This window comes from Thalia democratica, chromosome 4, assembly GCF_965202585.1.
Source record: "Thalia democratica chromosome 4, ktThaDemo2.hap1.1, whole genome shotgun sequence".
Lineage (NCBI taxonomy): Eukaryota > Metazoa > Chordata > Thaliacea > Salpida > Salpidae > Thalia > Thalia democratica.
In genome coordinates this window covers 40995521-41019545 of record NC_139168.1, presented here as the reverse complement: position 1 = coordinate 41019545, position 24025 = coordinate 40995521, and the positions used below count along the sequence as shown (strand labels likewise).

Below are 24025 nucleotides of genomic sequence, written 5' to 3'. Positions count from 1 at the left end.
TTTGAAGTACGTGAAAAGTATCAAAATATTGGAAAATTTTTCGTCTATGTGATTATAAAGAGCTTGTCGAACTAGCCCTAATTAAAACAAATTAAAAAAAATTCAAACATGATCACTGATCATAGTTGAGTTTTTTGTTTTAATAAGTTATTCTGTACGTTTGATAGTTTTGTCTATTGTAAACTATACAGATAATTATTACAAATAATGTCTAATGCTATAAATAGAGTGTTTTTAAATAAACTCTAAATGTAAAATATAATTTTGTTATCTTTTAGATTTAACTTTAAGATATTTCTCTGGATTTAACTCGTCTATAAAAGGGAGCGTCCCGCAAAAGTCTATGTCAAATAAATCTCGTCTGTTATGTCCAATGCACTGTTTTAGCTCGTCAATTAGGCGTGTTATTTCAGTTGGTTTATTTTGTTCGAAAGGTTTTAGTTTAGTATTAAAAAAAAAAATCTAAGCAAGATATTTTCTGGCAAAACTGTTAGGCAGTGACTGAAACTATATAATTTACTTAAGACAGAAACAACAAAACAAAAAGTTAAAAACGTTAAATGCAAACGGTTTTTCATTAATTTGTGTTACTTTGTAATCATTTTAAGAAGTATGTATTTCTGTTTTGTAAATAAAACTCAGGTTTAAATATAAATATTTACCACCCATTACATAACTTTGATAAAAATATCAAAAAACATTGCAAATAAGTAATTAAATTAACTTGATTAGTTTAATGTTACATTAAAATGAGTATAATGAAAAAGAATAAAATTATGTAAAGTAGACCAAAGTTGCCATTTTGGCGATGAGAGTAAAGCAAAAAAAAAAAAAAACTCAAGCGTGGAATTTAAATCCAAAGTATCTTAACGTTTGTTAGGTATTCAGAAATGTTTTTTTTCTAGCATTCTCGCAACTCCAATGTAGCTTAACAACTTAAAATGTAAATTTATGCAAACTTGGGTTTAAAGATAATATGTCTTTTCACTGATTTGTGAACCAATGAGAGCGCCATTTATACAGTGCAATTTTGAAACTAAAATTTTTCTAGACAAAAAGGCACAACAACTAAAGCAAATAAACAAATTATGTACAAACATATACAGTTATAATTATCTAATTGCAATTACTTCTTTTGTAATTAATTTGCAAACATGAAAATAACTTAAATAAATTAAGTGCAGTGTTACAAAGCTTATCGGAAAAATATTGTTTATTAGAACTAAAATTAAAAAGTTTATTAAATCTTTTTCATATAAATATCCAGTGATGTTTGAGTCTATTTTTTATTATGATTTAAAAAAATTATCATTCCTTCCCTAAAGAGTCAGATACTATTTCTAAATTAATTAAAACTTTATGTTTATTGTTTATGTTTCAATTTTGTTAATACAAAGCTGATTAAAAAAAATCATATTTCTATTTATCATAACAATGATAAAAATTAAAAATTTTAGAAAGCTTATATAAAACTTTGATAGTAGGCTGAAAATAGGCTTTAAGCAGTCATATTTATTATGTCCAGAAAACAAAACTGGTTTGAACTGAAATTTTGCTTTAAAACTGGGTTGGTTTATTTTTTGTTTCAGAGTTTCAAATATAATGAAAATTCATATCCTTCTAGTTTTCATTTTTTTATTTTCAGATATTTCCAGGTTTACCACTCTTTAAGTCAAAAAGCTGTCCTGAGTGACTAACAGGGTTGCCAGAAAGTCAGGAAAAATCAAATAAAAATAACTTAAGTCAGCAAAAAATAAAGATTGTTGAAAAGAAGTCAGGAAACTTCAGAAAAAAGAAAGTTTAATACAACCATGCTCTTAATAAGAAAGTTTGGTAATTACCTAGGATAATGAAGCACTAGTATCAAACTGAAAGTATATTATACTTGATCGCTTTTTTAACAATAGATTTAGGCAAAAAATTTGTATTTTATAAATACATGAATAAAATTAAAACTTATTTATCATAAACTAATAAAACTTAAATATTTAATCACTTTAATTTGACAATATGAAGCCATGATATCAATACAACAATTTATATTGATTAAGATATAGTAAAAAAGTGTTGATTAAATATTTTTGTTTATCAATAATAAATTTAATTCTTAATGTGTTTTTATATAGGTTGTTTAAAACAAATCATCTTTTAAGATTAAACATATAAGGCTTAAAACATTGATTTTAGCACATAGTTATGGTTAAAAAGACCTCAAATAAAAAATATTTTCAGTTTTTTATTGATGAGACTTTGCTCGAGGTAATGATTGAAAGTTCATCATCAATAAAAACTCAATTTTGCTTATGTTATTTTCTAAAATATTTTGCTTTAATTCATTTTTTTAAAGGGTCTAATTGAATATTTAGAATAATTAGAAGTTTTATATTACCTTAATTTATTTTTTAAGTCTTCAGTTATATTTTTGAATTGACTTTGACAAAAGATTTGACTTAATAAAGTCAGGAAAAGTCGGAGTTCTTTTCAGCTTGATCTGTGGCAACCCTGGAGCAATAACTGCCCTGAGTATCTCGAGTTTTTTTCAAAACTTTAAATTTTAGCCTTTAGGATAAGCTAATTATACATCATGTTAATTTTTCTTCTTAATAATTTTAGGGAAGGTTGTTTGTGTATGCTTCTGCATTAGATGTTCACTACACTTAGAGAAATAATGTTTTTGAATATTCAAAGTTGAAAATTAAAATCAATTGAGATTATAAAACAAAAATTGTGAATAATTTTATTTAGCCATGTTAATTACTTTAGGGTTGCTAAAAAACCTAGAAGAACCTGGAATTTGAGAAATTTTGAAAAAAAAAACCTGGAATTTTTAACAGTTTTAACATTTAAATTGTAAAATTTTGGTTTGACACAAAAAATCTATCCTATAGACATTTTTTTTTATCATCAAATTTTTTTTTTACTATTAAAAAAAAAGTTTAAAGTAGCTTTACAGCATCTTTTCAAAGTATTCATGTTATTTAACACAGTTAGATTTACTATTTATACCGGTTTTTTGTCTTTGTATAGCGATTCTTACTGGCGCTAATATTGGTTTAATTTATTTGAAACTCTAAGACGACTTATGAGAACATAATTGTTAAGTATCAAAACAATATAACGCAAAATAAAAGTTTGGGCTGAAGATAAAGAAGACATATATATATATCATGTAATTATATATTGTTTAAACTGTAGCTTAGTAGTTTCTTACCTTATACTTAACTTTAAACTAAAATTGACCCAAAAGTGTGTATATTTGAAAACAGAAAATTTTAGAAGAAAAGGAGAAAATTTGCTAAAATCATTTGGCAATCCTGTTAACTTGATATAAAATAAAAGAAAATAATTTAAGTCGTTTTTCTATTTTAATCAACTAACTTTAATCTTACAACATTAAGTACTCACTTAAATGCATGTTGATTAACTGTTTTGTTCACTTCAGTTAAAATTAATCAGTTAATATAAACACTAATCCTGAAAAATATTAAACTCAGATTTAAAACAAAAACTACAATATTATATCTAAGAAAAGTCCCAACTTTTATTTTTACAAAAATTAACATGGACTTATATATAAAGACTTAAAGTATAAGCTACAAGCCAGTTTATATAGAATGTAAAGATTTTAATAAGTTTCGGAGATATACACATATTATAAAAAGTTTCCAATACAAATGTATGGATCACAAAATTTTTAGGGTCATTTTTCTTGGAAATTTAAAATTTCACTAAAAGTCTATCTTCTCCTTCATTTTTTAGCATAAGACCTAAAATTTTCAAGAAACATTCCTATTATGTTTTCAAATACTTTTAATGTTGAGAGATTAAAAGCGTTTAAAATAAAATTAAAAAAAAAAAAGTAGTTTTAATAATAAAATTTTTCCGTTTCACAATAAAAAAAGACCTGCATTAAATCAATTTAAACATAAGTAATAGATTTACTTTGAAAATTTGAAGATAATTGGTAAAAAATAAAGGCAACTATTTTTTGGAACATTGAAAATTTGAAGTTCAATTTTTTTTTTGCGATTTTGATTTGCACCTTTGAGGTAACCAACTATGATTGCTTATATCTTAAAAGTTACTTTGAATTTTGCTAAGTGGTAAAAGCATAGCTCAGATTGAACTCTACAAAATAAAATTAACTTAAAAAACTCAAGGTAGACCCCATGTGCCTTTAATTTATTAAGCTTGTTCTTACTACAATTGAACATTGAGTAAAAAATCATAATTGTTTTTATAATTATGAGTATATAACTATAAATACGTAAGCAGATCTTATTAAATGATAACTTTTTAAACATTTTCAGGTGCAGTATTTGCTGTGTTGTTTTGAAAACCTTGATTTTTAGCCCAAAATTATGTTTAAAAAAGACATTTAATATTAAACAAACATAAGGCTTAACTATATAATTACTGCCTAATATTTGTACTAAGACATTAAATGTTTTAGTTGAAAACCTTCATTTTCAGCCTAAGTTTATGTTTAAAAAGACATCTAATATAAATATGAATATTATATGTCCTTTAGCTTAGGAAAAAATCAGGTTAAATTAAGGCTTTTGTGTTATATGATCTTGAATATACCCTAAAATCTTATTTGAGTTTTTTTTTTGTAGAAAAATATCAGTTTAACTCTTCCTTTTACAATGATAAACGCTTTCAAAGAAGGTAAACAAATTTAATATTGAGAAATAAAAAGTTAAGTTTTCAAGCAACTTTAAACAATTTCATGAATAATACATATTCGAGAAAAATATTGCAATTTTCCATTTAAAAGAATATTATATCCTTTATTAGGGGTAGAGAGTACTTGTGTGATGTTTGCTGGACTTATGAATCAGATATGTTTTGGCTTCATTAAGAAGAGTTATAAAAAAAATTGCCAAATAAAATTGCTGCCTAATTTCAATCTCAAAAATCACATATTTTCATGATATTTGACTTAGATAGTAATAAAGTCACTTATACATGTCCAAGCTGGTAATTCATATCTTAAATGAAAGCTTATATTTATAGGCATACATTTTTAGACATTTCAACTGCTTATGATGTATTGTGATGTCATTATTACACAAAATATGCTAATTATATCTGTAAATTGTACTTTTTTTCTAATATAATAAGAAGATTCTCCTGCTGTTTTTACTAATTGTTTCTTTGATTTTGAATGTAAAATGTGTGGAGAAAGTTAGCCAGAAAGATGTTACTAATGTAATGTCATTTCAATTGTATGTTGATATAGATATAAAATGCATTAAATATCATTTTCAGTTATAAGATATTATGATTATCAAAAGCACCGAATTAATGAGTAAAATAATTAGACCTATTTATCATAAAAACTGCATGTAAATTTATTAAGATTAGTGTAACTTTATTGTTTAAGCATTAAAGAGTTTTTATTTAATTAATGATAATTATTTATTTGTATTATGTTTTTTTAAGTTAGCTTTAAGTATCAGGGTTCGTGCGCGTCAGGCTAAATCAGGCCAAGTCAGGCTAAATCAGTTTTTTTGAAAAAAGTTGAAAAACGTCAGGCTAAATCAGTTTTTTATTTAAAAGTTTTAGAATATCAGTTTTTCTCAGTTCAAGTGCTTATGATTAAAAAAATTTGGAAATCTTTTTAAGATCAAATGAGATGTGAATTTATTTCTAAATAAAGATTTAGTTATTAAAGACAAAATCAGTTAGTATTTGTAAAAATAAACGCTCAAAACTGTTTGTTAAATCTCTAAACAACTTTCAAGAGTCTTCATTATTTTGTTTTGAGTAGATTATATACGTCATAATTATGTAAATTTATTAAACTAATACAGTTTATACATTACAGTTTAGTTCAATAACTTATCTGTTTGTTTGAATTTTAATACTCCTGTAAGCGTTTCATTTTGAATTTTAATAAAACACGACATTTAATGTAAATCGTCTGGTTATAATGTTTTTACTTGATTAATAAAAAATAAACAATTGTATTTAGTAATGTATATTAAATTTTTACACTTGTAATAGATTATATATAACACTTATTTTAAAACTTATTACTGAATTTGTTATGTTAAGAGCATAGGGAGGGGTCTATCACCCTTTTCACAATTTAGTCTTATTTTATTGAGTTATAACTAAGCTATGAGTTGCTTTTTGCAGATTTTTAAAGCTCAAAATATGTTTGAGATAAAGCTGACTGAAGTCGGAGACTATAGTAGTACTAATCAATACCCCCCAATACCTAAAATTACTTCTAAAGGGATTTTTTTTTACTTTGAAAAAATGTCAGGCTAAATTGGTCTCAGTCAGGCTAAATGAAATAAATTTCGCGCATGAACCCTGAAGTATGTAAATGTTTTAAAAGTATTTTAAATTTAAATTAATTAAAACTTAATTGAGTAGTTTGAAAATGTTAAATTCTCTAATTTAAAAGCTTAGTATCAAATCTTTATTAGTTTTAAATTCATTGCATTTTATTAATGTATTTATTTAATATAAATGCTGTTTCCAAGACTTAGACTATAAAATAAATAAAAGCTTATACTTTGCTAAAAACTATATTAAACACTTAGTAAAATTCCATATTAAAATTTCATTTTACTAGGTTTTGACTTGATGTTAACTATTATTTAACTTATTGTTAGTAAAAAAATATACTAAAGCTTATTTATAGTAGAAAAATGTTATAAGAAATCTCAGTTGATTGTAGATGTGATTTACTTTTTTGTCAAAATGCTATTATATTGTTTCTTGGGACACTTTTTTTTTCCGTACGTAATTGCTCCAAGTGTACTTAATTAAATAGATCAATTACTACTTATAACAAATTTTGTTTTACTCAGGTTTTTTATAGAACATTTCCTTCACCAAATGCTTTGGCCTAATGAAATTGAGGGTTTCTAAATATGCAGTAACTTTTTTGTTCAACAAATGCTCAAGATATTAATAGCTAAGTGAACCAAAGCATTTGGTGAAGAATATATTCTATCAAAAACGAAACTTGTAAATAGTAGTATTTGATTACTTTAATAAAGCGCGCTTAAGGCAATTCCAAAAGATAAAAAAAAAACAGTGTCCCAAGAAGCAATAGAATACTATTTTAACAAAAAGTAAATCTCATCTACTATCCACTCAGATTTCTTATAAAATTTTAACTATGATTATTCATTAGATTTATATTTTTTAAATTAACAATAAATTAAATAATAGTTATTATTAAGTCAAATATAATAGTTTTTAGCAAGGTATAAGCTTTTATATTATATAGATAAGTTTTTCTACCTTGCTAAGTGCTAAGTCTTGTAAATAGCATTTATATTAAGTAAATATATTAATAAAATGCAATGAGTTTACAACTAAAAAAGATTTGATACAAAGCTTTTAAATTAGAGATTTAAAATATTTCCAAAACAACTAATTAAGTCTTAATTAATTTAAATGTTGGCCATCATCAACAAAGTTGAGATGTTTTAAGCCATCAATGATAAACAATGAACTTTACCGCAAGATCAACAACAACAGCATCAGAGACAATCCTACAACCGGTTTCATCCTAATTAGGACTTATTAGGCAGGAATAATCACAAGAAACGGCTGTTGTGATCTTTTTAGTACAAAGTACTGAAGCAACCGTTTGTGGGTAAAGTTGAAAAAATTACTCAGTTAAATGTGAATGATTTAGCTGTGTCATTTTTTCAACCTTCTTTTTATACTAGAAAAAAAGTATAATTTTACAGACCTAATTAGCATATTTTGTGTAATAATGACGTCATAATACATAAAAGCAGTTAAAATGTCTTTAAATGTATGTCAAAAGTATAAGCTTTCATTAAAGATATAAATTATATGTCTAGGACATTTAAAAGTGACTTAAATACTATTAAAGTCAAAAAACAAAAAGTATTTGATTTTTGGGGTTGAAATTAGTTTTTTAAGCAGCAATTTTTTTTTGTAACTTTTTTATTCATATTGTTCTTAATGAAACAAAAACACATCCAAATCATATGTCTAAACTCTAAATGTGAATTTTATAATATGACCAAAAATGTACTTAACTCCCTACCCCTACCTTTAGTCAAATTAGATCTTTAAGTGGAGGTAAAATTATGTAATCATTTTCTTAATTGAAAAATTTCAAACATTAGCTTGACTATCTTCAAAAAAAAAATTTGAACATATAAAAACCAAAAAATATATTTGAAAACAAGAAATCCATTTCCATCCAACTATTTTTAACACTTTGTTTGATTTTATAGTCTCCAAAAAAGTCAATGACTACTTGCTAGATTACTGAGAGCTAGATTGAAGTTTCCAAAGTGGCAACGCAATTAGTTTAATTATTTTAAAATTGTCATGAATGAAAAATCATAAATTTAAAGCTTTAACCAGTTCAAAGTTAAATTGAGTAAAGTTAATTTAGCTATTTTCATGATTAAAAGAGTAATAATTCTTATTCCAGTTAGCAAAATTTCTCAAAATGAGAAACTTTGCTAAGTCTTCTATTAAAAAAATAGTATTTTCAAAAACCACATTGAAACTTTTATTTCATTACAAAATTATATTTTTTTCAAAGTATTCAACCATAGCATGTGCAGTTATAAAGTACCATTAAATTTGTGTTGGTTAAATGAAATTCATTCAAGGTTTACGTAGTAAATAATAATAAATAAAACGACAGAACTCAATAAATAATATTAATAAAGTTGACTATTAATTAAGCTAATTTAGTTTTAAACCTTGTTTAGGTACAGAAGCTATTTTCATATACTAAAAGTGAAATTTTTAATTTACAGGGTATAAAAGCATTTCATTAAACTATGCCTAGCAAACCAGAGCCAGTTCCACAAACTGTTGAACCACAAGAAGTTGAAGATGAAGAAGAGGGTGAAGAATATGAAGTAGAAAAAGTTCTAGCAAAAAAAGTTGATAAGAAAAACAAAAAAGTTTTATATCATATTAAGTGGAAGGGTTACCCTGAGTAAGTTATATATTTATATAAGCCATTAACTTTTTATTCAGGTTAGCTTAAAGGAGTATTGGTGGGGGTCCAGCATTTTTTTTTTTTTAAATGTTAAAGTAGGCTCCTAAATAAAACTTTGAGAATATGAACTATAATAAGGTAGTATTGACGGAATAAAAAAGAAATTCTGAGGTATAGTTATTTTTGTAAAAAAATTCTCATACAAACTATGGACTGCAATTTTTCATTGTTTATCTTGGACTTATAAAAATTCATTATAAATATGTTAAATTTATATTCAGCCAGAGACCTCAAATTTCAGGAAATGTATTTAGAATATTCTGTCAAAATTAATTTTTTTGACCATAAACAAAAAGAAGTTCTACGTCTGAATTTTTTTTTATAAATTATAGAAGTGGTGTACTGGAAATTTTTTCACATACTTAAGAGAAAGTAGATCTTAAGTAAGTAGTCTTTTTTGCATTAACTTTGTACTTTCCATAAGAAACATATGAAACTAAACTTGAATAATTTCTCATAACTAAACAGTATTGAAAATAGTAAAAGAACATAATTGGTAGTATCAATAAATATATTCAATTTAAAAAAACTTAAATAGTGACTTACCCCTTAAAGCCCATTAGGATGATTATAAATAAGGATCCTTTGAGTTTTCAGCTAAATTTTTTTTACACTTGGGAAATACAACAAAAACACCATATGCAAAATTTTAAATGATTTGAAGAATCTTTCACCTATGCACCAGTCAATTTTCTGTAAACCAACCTTATGCAAACTTAATGGGAATTTAAAAATGCAACCCTTTCAGTCTTAGAGTTTTTATCTGGAGCTTCTTTTACATGTCAAAGTTATCACATAACACCTTGTGCACAATTAAAAGACAATTAAAAAGTTTTATTGATTTTATATAAATACAAGGCTGGTTTCTACCACAATTATAGTAATTTGTATTAATTTTTTACAATAAATTGATTATTATTATTTTCTTATACTTACATTAATTTATAAGTGTAATTTAAAATTCACAGTTCAATTATCAATCATCCAGGGTTGGTGCGCGTCAGGCTAAATCAGTATTTTTGGAAAAAGTTGAAAAACGTCAGGCTAAATCAGTTTTTTTATTTGAAAATTTGAGAATCTCAATTTAAATGCTTTAAAATTTTGATTAAAAACAATTAAGAAATCTTTTAAGATCAAATTGTGATGTGAATTTATTTCTAGATTAAGATTTAGTTATTAAAGACAAAAGCAGTCAGTATTTGTAAAAATAAATGCTTAAAACTTTTTATTGAATCTCTAAAAAAATTTAAGAATCTTCATTAATTTGTTGTGAGTAAATTATATATGTCTACTTTATATGAAAATTCATAAAAAAAGTACAGTTTAAACATTACAGTTTAGTTCAACAACTTAGCTGTTTGTTTAAATCTGTTTACATCAGCTATGTTTTTCAGAGCTTAGTTGGTTGAACTGTTTTAATTTCTAAATTGAAGGCTTTATACCAAATACTTTTACTCTTAGCAGTTTATTCATATATTTTACTATTTGTTCAAAGTTAATAGAGATATTCACAACACTAAAACTTTTAGTTTGCGCCTCCCATAAGGAACCTATTGTTGGCTCCGACTTTGACCGTCTATATCTTAAAAATTATTTTGAATTATTTAAATCTGTAAAGAGCATCTTGTAGCTTGGTAAAAACTATATAAAATAAGATCAAAAACCAAAAAAGGGTGTTTACCCCCCTATGCCCTTAAACTTTTACACCAGTAATAGATTAGATATAACATTTATTTTAAAACTTATCACTGAATTTACTAAGTTAAGGGCATAGGGGGGGTCAATCAACTTTTTCACAACTTAGTCTTATTTTATGAGTTGTAACGAAGCTATGAGTTCCTTTTCGCAGACTTTTAAACCTCAAATATTTTTGAGATAAGGCTGGTTGAAGTTTGAGACTACAATAGTACTAATAAAGACCCTCCAATACCTAAAATGACTTCTAAACAGGAGTTGCCTTACTTTAATAAAATGTCAGGCTAAATTGGTCTCAGCCAGGCTAAATGAATAAAATTTTGCGCACAAACCCTGATCATCTTTGAATTAATTGTTGTATATAGGTTTTACACTTAAAAGGGATCTAGATAATACTTGAAAGAAATATTAATAGTTACTTTTGTTCAGGCATGCCTTATGAACTAGCTTAAATCTATTTTTAGTTACTCTAGCTATTTAACAAAAATATTAAATAAATAAACCCTGGATCAGCTACCATAACTCATTAAGTTGATGTATTAACTAACTAAAAAGTTAACACCTAATTTCATGCTGTAAAGGCAAAGGCTATAACCAAGCTTAAACAAAAATGATGATATTTTTTTATAAAAAAAAAAGTTAAACCATTATATGACATATTTTAAACCTCTTAACTGTATGTCTAAGACAACCAGAAAATCAAAATTTCCAAAAAATATTTATTGTTCAAAATTTAAGTTGTGTTTTGTAAGCAGTTGTTTACTGGCATGAATTATAAACTTATCAAGTTTATGATCAATATTATACACTGTATAGAAAGTGATCTTCAATGGTAGTAAGCTCATTATATAAAAAAAAAAGTTGTCAACAATAGGTTTGTAGATATGAAATTATTCAATGAGAAATTTATTCTATTTTCACAATTTAGTCTTATTTTATTAAGTTTTAACTGAGCTACAAGTTGCTTTTTACAGAAATTTAAAACTCAGAATATTTTTTGAGATATAACCTATCGAAGGTGGAGCCAACAAAAGGTTCCTAAAAATAAAAACTGTATTATAAAAAGAATAAACAAAAAAAAACTGTTTTTTGTTGTTTTTTTGTCATAACATTATTATTTATAAATTTTGTTCCGACATAATTTTTTAAATATCAGGGTTGCCACTTTACTTAAAATCCTGGAAAAACCTGGAATTTGACAATTAAGCAAAAAAACCTGGAATTTGGGAAATTTTGAAAAAGACCTGGAAAAACCTGAAATTTTACTAATTTTCACATGTTCAGTAGTAAAATTTTGATTTGAATTGAAAAATTTATCATATAAATTAAAAAAATTTGTCTTAATTTTATATTAAAAAACAATTTTAAAGAAGCTTTACAGTATCTTTTCAATATTTTTATTCTATTTAACACATTTTCTTTAAACTTAACTTAAAACAAAAAATAGACCCAAAAATGTGTACTTTTAAAAATCTAAAAGAAATTTGGAAAACTTGAAAAAAATTTTTGAAAAAACGAGTGGCAATTCTGAATATTCCAACAAACTTTTCCTGAAAGTTTTAGGTATTTATCTCAAAAAACGTAGGAGATAGACTTTTAGTGATTTCTAGTTATTTGCCGGTTTAGTTTAAGCCTCCCATAAGGAACCTATTGTTGGCTCTGACTTCGACCAGCTATGTCTCAAAAATAGTTTTAAGTTTTAAAAATCTGTAAAAAGCAACTTGTAGCCCAGTTAAAACTCAATTTATTAGGGCTAAGTTGTGAAAAAAGTTATAATATCTATGCCCTTAATTTTGTTACTTGCTGAAGTTTTCCTTATTTGAGTGTCTTATTTGAGTATTGGCAAGTAATGTAACTTTGTCTAAGTTCTTGGGAAGATTATTAACAATTTATCAATTAGCATATCTTTACTTAAGTTCTAGTTGCTAGACTCAAAAATTTGTATTAACTGAATTTTTTCATATGTCACTATTTAAAACTAATTTTTAAACAGTTTTACAAAACAAATTTTTTTAATTTTTTTATAACATTTACCACTTGATATTGAAACTTGTATAGTTTTGTAAATGTTTGTGAAATGAAATATAAAATGAAAATGAGTAATTTATATACTCAGTTGCAAATGGTATATAAATAAATTATTAAAAAAGAAAAAAATAGTTTCCAGTAAAAAAAAAATCTTAACTTTTAGCCTATCATAAAAATGTATTCTACTAATAACTTGAATTGCTTATATCTCAAAACTTGATTTGAATTGTTTTAGTGATAAAAAGAGCCTTTTCAGCTAAAATAAAAGATAACTAAGATTAATTTGCCAAAATCACTCTCTTTAATGGGCCCAAGTTGTGGTTCAAAATGGAAATAGGGAAAATAAAATGTTAATAAAATCAGTAGAGTATTTCTTTTCTAAAGTTAAGTTTTAATGTATCAATTATTTAAATCAATTTTTTTAATAATTAGATTCCACTTAAATCATAAGTCAGCATAAATGTTAATTGTAGGCCATACTATATATTGAAAAGTTATTCCGCCGGTGGCAGCTGTTAAAAATATATCAATGGCCAACTAAAATATGCTATTTTTAACAAAAATTCGAATAAATGTGGAATACTACATCGCTAGTAATAAACAGTTTTATTAAGTTGGTTGGTTCAACACTGATGAAAAAAGAATTAAGCTAAATCAATAATGTTGTATACAATAATGTGTAATTATATATTTTACATTCAAGTTCTTGGTATTTAAAAAATGAGTACAACTGTAATGTTAAATTTCTTGCAAAAACCAAAATTTAAAACTTTTTTTCTAAACTAGCACAGGCCAGTTTATAATCACTCCTTTTTAGAAACTCTGGCTTATTTCATGCTTGCAGTCTTGTAATTAGTGATTATAGATTTACTAGATCCTAGAAATAAACTGATTGATTTATTCAATTGAATTAGTTTTATGTGAATTACAGGTACAAAAATTTGTTTTTATGTTTTTAAAAGGTAGACTTTTAAGAAATGGCTATTAAAGCAGTTTTTTGTTTTATAAAAGAAGGAACACAATTATTGTGTACTGACATACATTGCAATATGAATAAAAAACTTCAATTTCTTTATTAAAGTTAATATTTTTGGGCACTATGCTATTGTGTAAGTTGTGACATATTTTTCTATGATTAGCTGTTAGCAAAAGTTTAAAATAAATTAAAAAGAAGCCAAAAAGTAAAGTTAATAATACCCTTATTTTAATTTAAAGTTAAAAATGTTTTTCAAAGATTTGTTAAGCAAATAACTCGTCAGTGCATTGAATAAATGATTCTGTAAACACATACAAAAGTCAAAAAATAAATTTATGATTTGGCTTTTAGTTAAGACTAGAAAATATATACACAATAAAACAGTTTATAATCTTGAAATAAAAGCTAAAATATATACACCTAATATATGAAGAAATTTAAAATATTATGAACTAAAAGATTTGATCTAGTGTGCTGGTATATTTTTAAAATAAGCTATGTCGTTAATCATTAATTTTAGTTGATGTTTTGTATGTACTATTTTTAAGTTAAAAAAACTTTTGTACTATATTTAAATTTAGTAATTGTAATGATATCTTAAACATTAAGTCAATATATTTTATAATAGTTTAACTTTTTTTTTTCAAAACTTTCAAACAATTAAATATATAAAAATTATAAACTATGTAATATTATAATATTAATATAATATATTTCTACATTATAAAAATAATATTTTTCTATCCTTACCAGTCTCTATTATTTGTTAAATCAAAAGACAGATATTATTATAAAGTGTAGTACTATTTAAGTAGCAGAAAATATTTTAAGAATCAAATTAAAAATAACTTAAGTAAGTGTTATGAGAAAAATTGAAGAACAACAAAATTTAATGAAGTTATTGAATATATTTATAAAAAAATATATATTCAAAAGATTAATTTAGTGAGTACAAACAAAAACTTAAAGGGAAATAAATGAAAACTTAAAGAAATATTTTACTTCTTTTAATAGCTAGTTAGAAAAAGTTTGATACAGTCAACATTTATATATATTTTTTATTTATATAGTCACCGCTAGCAAATATCCACACTCGTTTGGTTAGGCACTTTCGTTTAGGAATTTTGGAATTGTCTAAAAATGCAAAAAGTGTTTATTTGAAAAAGTTTTAATACTGTTAATTTATTATATGTACTGAGATTTTGCAACATTTTAAGTATATTATATATAAATTGTGAATTAGAAATATTCAAAATAATTTTTTTCTAATTGCTAAACTTCTGGTTTTACCAGATTTTTTGCTTGAGATATTTCTAGGTGTTTTTAGAACAACAATGAAAGAAACATCTCAAGAAAAGTTAAAACTATTGATCTCTTTGGCTTTACCCTTAATATTTAGGTGTCTTTAGCCCCCCTTGAACCTTTGAATCAGACCAGGTAGAATGTTTAATTCCTTAAAGTATGTATGACATAAAGTTTCATTTCAACTCAATAAATCTCTTAAAGTTAGCTAATTTGTTCCTTGCCCACTTAAGACTAAGCTTGTCTTGCATAGTACTTAACTGTCTGATGAGTACTAATAAGGAGAAAATTGGTCGTAGGTTGTTTCAGAGGCTTTTGTTGATGGTCATGTTATGAAATTCATTATTTAGTATTATGTTAAATAAAAAGCTGCTCCTGCTTTTGTTTTAACACTGTCCATAGAGTTCAATATTAAGACTTATATAGACTAATTATTATTATTGTTTTTTGTGCAATGTTGGACTCAGGCGTCAAAACCTGAGCCACTTAAACAAAACACACAATGAGAATAATTAAAATAAAAACATTTATATTCAACAAAAATAAACATAGTTAAAATTATAAAAACTCATTAACAAGTTTAAACTAATTTGAATGGTATAAAAGTCAAAAACTTAAGACTTACAAAATCAGTTGTACAAAAATAATAACATTAAGTTACTATTCTGTCAGGGGGAGCCGTAAGGAAATTAATTTAAGACTTTCCATTCTATTACTATAGATACTTTAAAAAACTATTTAAAAGCAAACTTTAACCAATTTATAACATATTGCAAACATTTTCTATGAAGGTAAACTAAAAATATACGAAGAAAGTACATAATATCAACCAAAAAAACATTTAAAAGTTAGTTTAAGCAAAAATAAGCAATAGTTTACTTTCATGGTTATCTAACTCTTCAAAATTTTTGCAGTGTAGATATCTATATAAAGTGTCCAGCGCACACTGAGATGTTTATTGAATATATATCTTATAAAAACAATATGTGATTATGACTGTATCAAATTGAGTATATTTTCAAAAACTATCAAACAATTTTGATTAAATAAATTGAAATAAAGAATATATCTCCCAGAGGACAACATTTGTGTTATAAACTTATACAGTGTTTTTATTTTCCCTCATTTGATATTCTGAAGTTGGAACCCTGTATATATAGTATAATTATAAATTTTAGTGGTAAAAATGAAGTTTATATGAACTGTTTTTCTAGTAATGGCTTATGATATTGTCAACTGTACTACTCAATTATTAGTTATATTCATATTTAACAACACACTTTGGAACATAGCAATTGTCCGAAATACATTTTTGTTATAAATCATATAATTAATTTTTATAGTTCGGACAATACTTGGGAGCCAGAAGAAAACTTGGACTGTCATAATCTTATTCAGGATTTTGAAAGGGCAGAAAGAGAAAAATCAGTCGCAGGTTAGTACAAAACGGAAGTAAAATGTATATAGCTATTTGCTAAAACTTAAAATTTAAATACTTTTTTTTGCAATACCATTTAAATAACTTGTTAAATATGTTTTTTCAAATAAACAAAATTTTAATTTTCTTAAGTAATTTGTTTTAACAAGATTTTAATTTAGATCTATAATTAAATTATATTTAAGGCTAAACGTTTCTTATATTAGAAAATTCTATATTTTAATTTATACATCTTATATCATTATATAGTTACTTAATACTAATTTGTTATTTAAATCAATTAAACACCTGGATATTTAGTTAGTATTTATAATTAGCAGACATTAAGGCTGGTTAAGAGTTTTCTTAAAAATATCATATATTTTAATATTAACCTATGTATTCAAAAGAGAGGTGTGCATTGTTTTTCTACTCATAAGAAATAATTAAGGGCATAGGGGGGGGGTAAAGACACTTTTTTGGTTTTTGATCTTATTTTGTATAGTTTTTACTAAGCTACAAGATGCTTTTTACAGATTTAAAAAAATCAAAATAGTTTTTGAGATATAGCCGGTCAAAGTCGGAGGCAACAGTAGGATCCTTATGGGAGGCGCAAACTAAAAAGGCAAATAACTAGAAATCACTAAAAATCTATCTCCTCCCACGTTTTTTTAGATAACTACTTCAAATTTTCAGGAGATGTTCCTTGCAGTATTTAGAAAATTCTGTCGGAACAGAATTTAAAAAAATTAAAAAATAAAAATTTTATAAAAAAAAAACAAAAAAAAAACTGTTTTTTTTGTTTATTTTTTATATAAAATTTTTATTTATTATTTTTTTTTAAATTCCTTCCGACAGAATTTTCTAAATATATCAAGGAACATTTCCTAAAAGTTTGAAGTAGTTATCTCAAAAAACGTAGGAGAAGATAGATTTTTAGTGAAATAGTCTATTTTTGCTGTTTTAGTTTGCGCCTCCCATAAGGAACCTATTGTTGGCTCCGACTTTGACCCGCTATATCTCAAAAACTATTTTGAATTTTTAAAATCTGTAAAAAGCATCTTGTAGCTTAGTAAAAACTATATAAAATAAGATCAAAAACCAAAAAAGGGTGTTTACCCCCCCCCTATGCCCTTAACCTCTTGTGAAGTATTTGCGCTTGTATTTTATACTCAATTTCAGCCAACAGTCACAAAAGTAGATTAAATGAAACAATTAAGTAGCAACTATGCTACATAAAATTAATCAAAAATTTAAAAACATTATTAGGTTAAGTGTTTATTAAACTGAGGTATATGAATAAAAAATAATTTACATTTAAAATAACATACATATAAATTCTTAACAAGTATTACTCACAAAATATCTAAAACAATTCATGCTTAAAATACATTAACATAAACAAATACAAGAAATAAGTTCTTGAATAACACAGGAGCTGAAAAACCGCGGTTTGCGATGTACTTTTCAGCTATAAGCACATTAACAAAAAGGCTGAAAACAGAAGTTTTTGTAATATAAACTTAAAGTTAAGCTCTTAATTTGTCAATAACTGATAACTATTGCTTTTTTTTTAAATCACATTTTAATTTTAATATAGTAGTTTTTAATGATATCCATAGTTACTGCAAATTACTGTGGCATTCAGAAACTTGTTTCCACTGAGTGCGACGTTATAGGAAAAAGGTTCTTTACTAATCGATGGATAACGACCATCTAAATGACTCAAAACGTTAATGAAAATTGTTAAAGAGTAATTGAATGAATAATTATGTTAAATTAATATAAAAATGGTTATGTGTAGGATTTCAGTAGTCTTATGCTAAATGTCTGCATTTTAATTTATCTTAAATTTAGGGAGTGTTTTTGTACCAGCAAAATTTATTTCCAGTTCCAATTTTAACAAAGGCTGCTGAACTTATCCCCCAACATTTTTAATTTGGCTATGTGTAGAATTTTCCATTTATGTTTTTTTGTTTGAGCATCCATTTCATTCTGACTTTAGTAATATCAGTATATGAGCCTAGTTAAAAATTTTTTTTAGCTTTAAAGTTCTAGCAAAAAAATGTATTACAGTGTAACTACTAGGTTTACTACTGTGTAAAGTAAATATTAATGTAACGTATAACTTGATGCGGAGTTTATACTAGTTAGAAAGCTACAATTGCTTATTAAATTTATCAAACATAATTTATAAAATAAAGCTGTGTTTTTAAATTATAAAGTTAGTACTTGAAACAATTGAAAATGTCTTAAAACTTATAATGCTGTTCTATTAAAAAGTTATTTTCCTTATTTTACCTGGGTCTTGCTTGGACAAAGCAGATAAAATATTATATAAACAAGTAAAGTGTTACCTTAAATAAATGAATATTTTAAATATATTCGTTGTTTATTTTTCGATTTCGCTTTTTAGCTACTGCAAAAGTTTGAGTTTTTGAAAACGGTAAAAAAAGCTGGTAGCTTAGTGTTTTATGTAATAAATTGAACATAAAAAAGTGATTTATCTACCCCCAATGGCCTTAACTAATGATTAAAAAATAGTTTGTCCAATTTACTATTATTGATTGTTTTTATTCAAAAAAAATTTTTATATGTGAGCATTTTGTTAAAATTGATTTATTCTAAATAATAAACTTATACCTAGTCACTAAGTCGGGACACACTCAGTCCCAACCCGCGAACAATTCCCACCCGATCAAATCCGAAGGGGTAACAGTGATAAAAAAAAAGTTTTGGGTTGTAATTGTGAGTATACCCACTAACACTTCTTATATTTCTTCGTACTTGCATTAATGATTGAAATTATAGAGAATGACCTCTTTTATAAAAGTCTTGTAAAATTTCTACAGCGGAAAGGGAAGCTGCCAGAAAGAAGGCTGACAAAAGGAAAGTTGAAGATAAAGCAAGAGAATCTTCCAAAGACCCGAGTGTGCTGGTTAAGAACAACAAAGAACAGCCTCCAAGCAGCAAAAAATCCAAGGAAACTGAAAAAGAAAAACCTCGCGGATTTGACAGAGGCTTGCAACCTGAAAAAATTTGTGGAGCAACTGACAATGGCGGTTCGCTCACATTCCTCGTTAAATGGTAGTGTGTAAAAAGTTGTTGATTCTGTAAAAATAAACACTAAATTATACGTTAAATGCTAAACTAAAATCAATGAACAAAAAAAAAATAGTTGTAATTAAATGTTTTGTTTTCTACTTCATATACCGTATTTTAATAACTTTTTGATTATTAGTTCACATACTTAAATTTTATCTTGAAGAACAATATTTATTTAATAATATTTTTATTTACAGAACTAATATGTGATTTTTTTTAAATAGTTTCATATGATACTTGGTATACAATTTAAACACATAAAATAGTCCTAACTTGTTTTAACAGGCATGGTACTGATGAAGCGGACTTGGTGTCGTCGACAGTTATGAATGAAAAAGCGCCACAAGTGGTTATCAAGTTCTATGAGGAGAGGTTGACCTGGCACAGGGATGACCAGGAAAATCAGGATTGAGTCGATTTTGTGACAGATTGATTTGCTTAAGTGGGGGAAATTCCTTTTTTGTTGTACCCATAATTATGTTTTATACATTATTTGTTTAGGTTCATTTTTGATTATTGTATAAATAAAGCACACCGTTTGTATAAGTGAATCAGTGAGTTTTTATTTGTAGTTTATAATGATGTTATTCATTTAATTTTTGGTTCCTCTATTTATTATAACGAACAAAAACATACTTTTATTACTTACATAATAAGTGTTTTAATTTCTAAGATTGAGTACTTTTTTAAAATAAGAAAATAAGCGGGTGTGGATTAAAAATCTGCTTCTACTAATTGAAATAGCTACTCTCCTGTTATAGTTTTAATTCTTTTCAAAAACATTGCTCAAGGTTTTTTTTATTAAGAAGTTATGTTTTTGAGCATACTTCAGCAGTAAGATGATAATACTCAACTTGTTAAACTTATTTACATAATTTTGTTGGTAGAATCTGAACCAAAAAGTATAGTTTAATGGATTATTTTACATACGAACATATCTGGTTTGTTATATTGGTGAAAGCGGTATTTTATTTCTTCTAACCCAGCTATTCTTTACTTTATATTCCCTTATTTTTCGGGGGTAAATTATCTTTACTACAAGTTTTGTAAGTTAATGTTTATTAATTGTCTGAAGTTTATAAGTTAGTTTTTATTTAAAATATCTTATATATTTAAAAAGATTATAGTTCAGAAAATCTTTTTTTTCTCAAAATTAAACACTATTTAACTGTGGGTAAATTTGGTAATTACCTTCTAAAAAAGGGTAAACTTGGTATTAACCTTCCGAAAAGGGGTAAAACATGAAAAAAGATTAAGAACCGCTGTTCTAACCGAAGTAAATTCCATTTTATTAAATACTCAACCTGTAATTTAAACCAGTTTATTTCCAATCTGAATTAAATCCTACCAGTCGTCGCTTTTTCCACGGTTAAATAAACTAAAACCAGAATACCTAAGTATTTTAATATAAATTAAGCTTAATAAGATAAACTTTGGAAAAGTAAACAATAACTGAGCTAAACCTACACACTAAAATAGTTAAAATATAAGTTGCTTTATTGTCTTAAATTTTTAGTAAATTAAATCAAACTAAAGATGAAATTGGTATAATTGTATACGAAAACTAAAATAAATAGTTGCATTAAAACACAAGTCGGGTTAAGCTGTTTAAATGTTAATAAAATTCAGAAATGTTTTAACCACGAGTTATGAAACATGATAAACCTACATGATGAATAGTACAATTATAATAATGCATCCAATATCGTTGTATATAAAAACATTTTTAGACTTACATAAAATACAGAACAGTTGATCAAGTTACATATTATGAAAAAAAAATATTTTTCAAATAAACTGTTTAATAACAATTAGTTGTGATCAAATCTGAAAGCATAACAAGTTAAGTATTCCCAAGCTTTTAATTATAAAATACAGCCATAGTTGTCTAAAATACCAAATTCGCCATCTGATTACTATTCGAATCAAAGAAATTTTACTATAAGCAGTTTTATTAAATAATATTTTCAATAAAATACGTTAACTCATTGTAAAAAGTTGTGTACCTTGATTCAATTGATATAGAATTTTTAAATGTCTTTTTAAGTTAAGTTTGCTTGTTAATTGACAAGAAATAGTTTAATATTATAGTAATTTGTATTATAATATAATTTAGAAACCATTTCATTCACTATTACACTTTATAAAGGTGTTAGACATCGACGTGAAAATTTTATTATTTTTGCTTCGATAGTCCAAAAGTCGAGTTTATAAGTAATTTGATATTTAAATCCTTTTCTTTACTACTAATTTTTAAAATGATAAAAACACTTTAGTTTTTAAAAACATTGTTTCGAAAAATAATAACAACCGCTAGTTGACGCAACTTTGCCATGTAGAATTAACTACCGATCACGCCGGGTTTCATGCTTTAATCAGCATGTTACATCATGCAACCATGTCTTGACCAGGCGATTGTTATGTAAGAAAGACGTATATAAACAGCAGAGCAGACGAGAAAGCAGATCATTTGGATTTCGACGTTAACAAGAAGCACCACTACGCCAGTTTCCAGTCCGAAGCGTATGCCGCCATCTTGGAAAAATAGCTGAACTCATGGAAAACTTTCTCTTGACGCTGTGAGTGTAAGTCGCCATCTTGGAAAATCTAGATGATTTCTGGTGAAACATTCTTACTCAAGTATTTGTTTGTTTGTCTGAAACATTTACTTTGTACTTAACTTCATAACTTCGTAGTTTTTATATCTTGTTCTATATACATTTTGTATAACTACTTTAGCAACGTCGACGGGGCGTACAACTTGATTTAAGTTGTTAACGTGCCATACTCATAAGCCTACGCATACTGCAGCAGACAAGCAGCAACAACTTCCAGTTTGGATCATTTTGAACATTGAACTCGACTTATAAGTCCACGCATTCGGTGGCATAAACTTATTACTCTTATCTTTCGTTTTCTTTATTTAAATATTGTATCTTTTTATCTCGCGCGCTCTACATCCAGTGTCAACGAGGAAGTATAAGTCCCTACTTTTTGAACCAGTAAACTGTACGAACAACCGTTTGTTACAGCTCAACTAGAATTGTGAACTGCAAGAAGCCTTCTCATATAATAACTTTTATTATCGTTCTTTGATTGTATTGTATAATAAAGCATATAGATACTTGTTAGTCTATATTTAAACTTAAACTATAAGTAGAATGAGAAGGGTATTAGCACTTACACACTCTTGCACTCGGTCGCAGACCGAGGTAGCAACTAAAGATAAAGATGGCCCTGAAGCTACTGCTAATCTGGCTCCTGTCGAAACTGCCGAACCTGTTACAGAGGCGGTTTCCCACAAAGCTAGAGACCGCAGTAGTTCGGAGTACATCAAAGGAAACTGTTGTATTATTACGGTTAAATAATTTTAATAGGTTTTATTGTTAAATGTGAAGTATAAGTTAAAATAAAAATCTTATAACTACTTAATTTTAGGTTAAAAGTATAAGTCACAATTCGTGTGTAACTTTTGTTTCTAGCAGTGTTAAAAAAAGTACTAGTTTCATTAGAATGTGTGCCATAATTCGTAAATGAATAGATTTAAGTTCCTACTAGGTTAAAACTTCTACTTAAAAGTCGTATGAGCTAGTGTAATTTTTTTTGTTGTAGAATGTTATATCAATTAGTGTTTCAATGCATTTCTGTATTTTATCTTACATGTAAGTCAGTGTTTTCTTTGAAATTTTTACAAAACGAAAAATTTTAACCAAAATTTATAGTGTTGAAGTATGGTTAGCATTTACAATTACTTTTCAAATTAACCTTTTTATTAAGTTGATGATTAATTTTGGTTTGTCAGCTGTTGAGTTGTTTTGAAAAGTTGAAATGCTTTACAGTGTCTTGTGAAAAAGTCGTTGCAATTTACAGCCAATAGCACAGTATATAGACACTTGGACCTGGTTCGTAGGAAACTATCTGTGAGTATCAAAAAAAGTAAGTCCGAAACAACCAGATATAAAGTTTAAAATGTGTTCCTAATTCATGTGTAAATCTTTGTAATGTGTTATACTACTAATCCCAACAAAAATTTATTTTTATCTTACTTATAACATAATTTTAATAAAGTTTTATTGTACTTTTACTTGGTAGTTTGAAAAACGAACTAAACTATGATTTAAAAAACAACAAGTTAATATATATATATATATATATATAGATATGTATTAACACTGTATATTTAAAGATACGGTTAGTTCATTTTCTTCAAATTACTTTTTTTCTACAAAAACTATCCGTGAAAAAATTACGACAAGTAAAAGTGACGCTTTGTGCATATTTTGTTATTTTTCTGTATAAATGAGCTACAAAATAGTTATTCATTTGTTTCTGTTTGTTAAATTAAAAAAAAAAAAAACTAGATCTATAATTTTATAATATATTATAAATAAAAATATATTATAAATATAATAAAATATTAACAAAAAAAACTTAAAAAATCAAAAATGTGAAACTTTGAATGTAGTTATTTCAA

The 24025-nt window shown here is 25.7% G+C and overlaps 1 protein-coding gene across 1 annotated transcript; it reads left to right on the top strand.

Moving 5' to 3' along the window:
- Positions 1-1547: 1547 nt before the first annotated feature.
- On the top strand, positions 1548-20102 carry LOC145834237 (chromobox protein homolog 1-like). The gene is made up of 5 exons (XM_082941613.1): positions 1548-1567; positions 8781-8965; positions 16373-16464; positions 19299-19533; positions 19837-20102. Exons 2-5 carry the CDS (start codon positions 8805-8807, stop codon positions 19961-19963), a joined length of 615 nt encoding a protein of 204 aa, XP_082797739.1. The 5' UTR covers positions 1548-1567; positions 8781-8804; the 3' UTR covers positions 19964-20102.
- Positions 20103-24025: the final 3923 nt, after the last annotated feature.

What these genes read in the sequence shown, in the direction of transcription:
- LOC145834237 (XM_082941613.1), top strand. Translation starts at nt 8,805, where the DNA reads ATGCCTAGCAAACCAGAGCCAGTTCCACAAACTGTTGAACCACAAGAA. An exon ending in AAGTGGAAGGGTTACCCTGA is followed by an intron (nt 8,966 to 16,372) that starts GTAAGTTATATA and finishes TAATTTTTATAG; the next exon opens with TTCGGACAATACTTGGGAGC. An exon ending in CTCACATTCCTCGTTAAATG is followed by an intron (nt 19,534 to 19,836) that starts GTAGTGTGTAAA and finishes TTGTTTTAACAG; the next exon opens with GCATGGTACTGATGAAGCGG.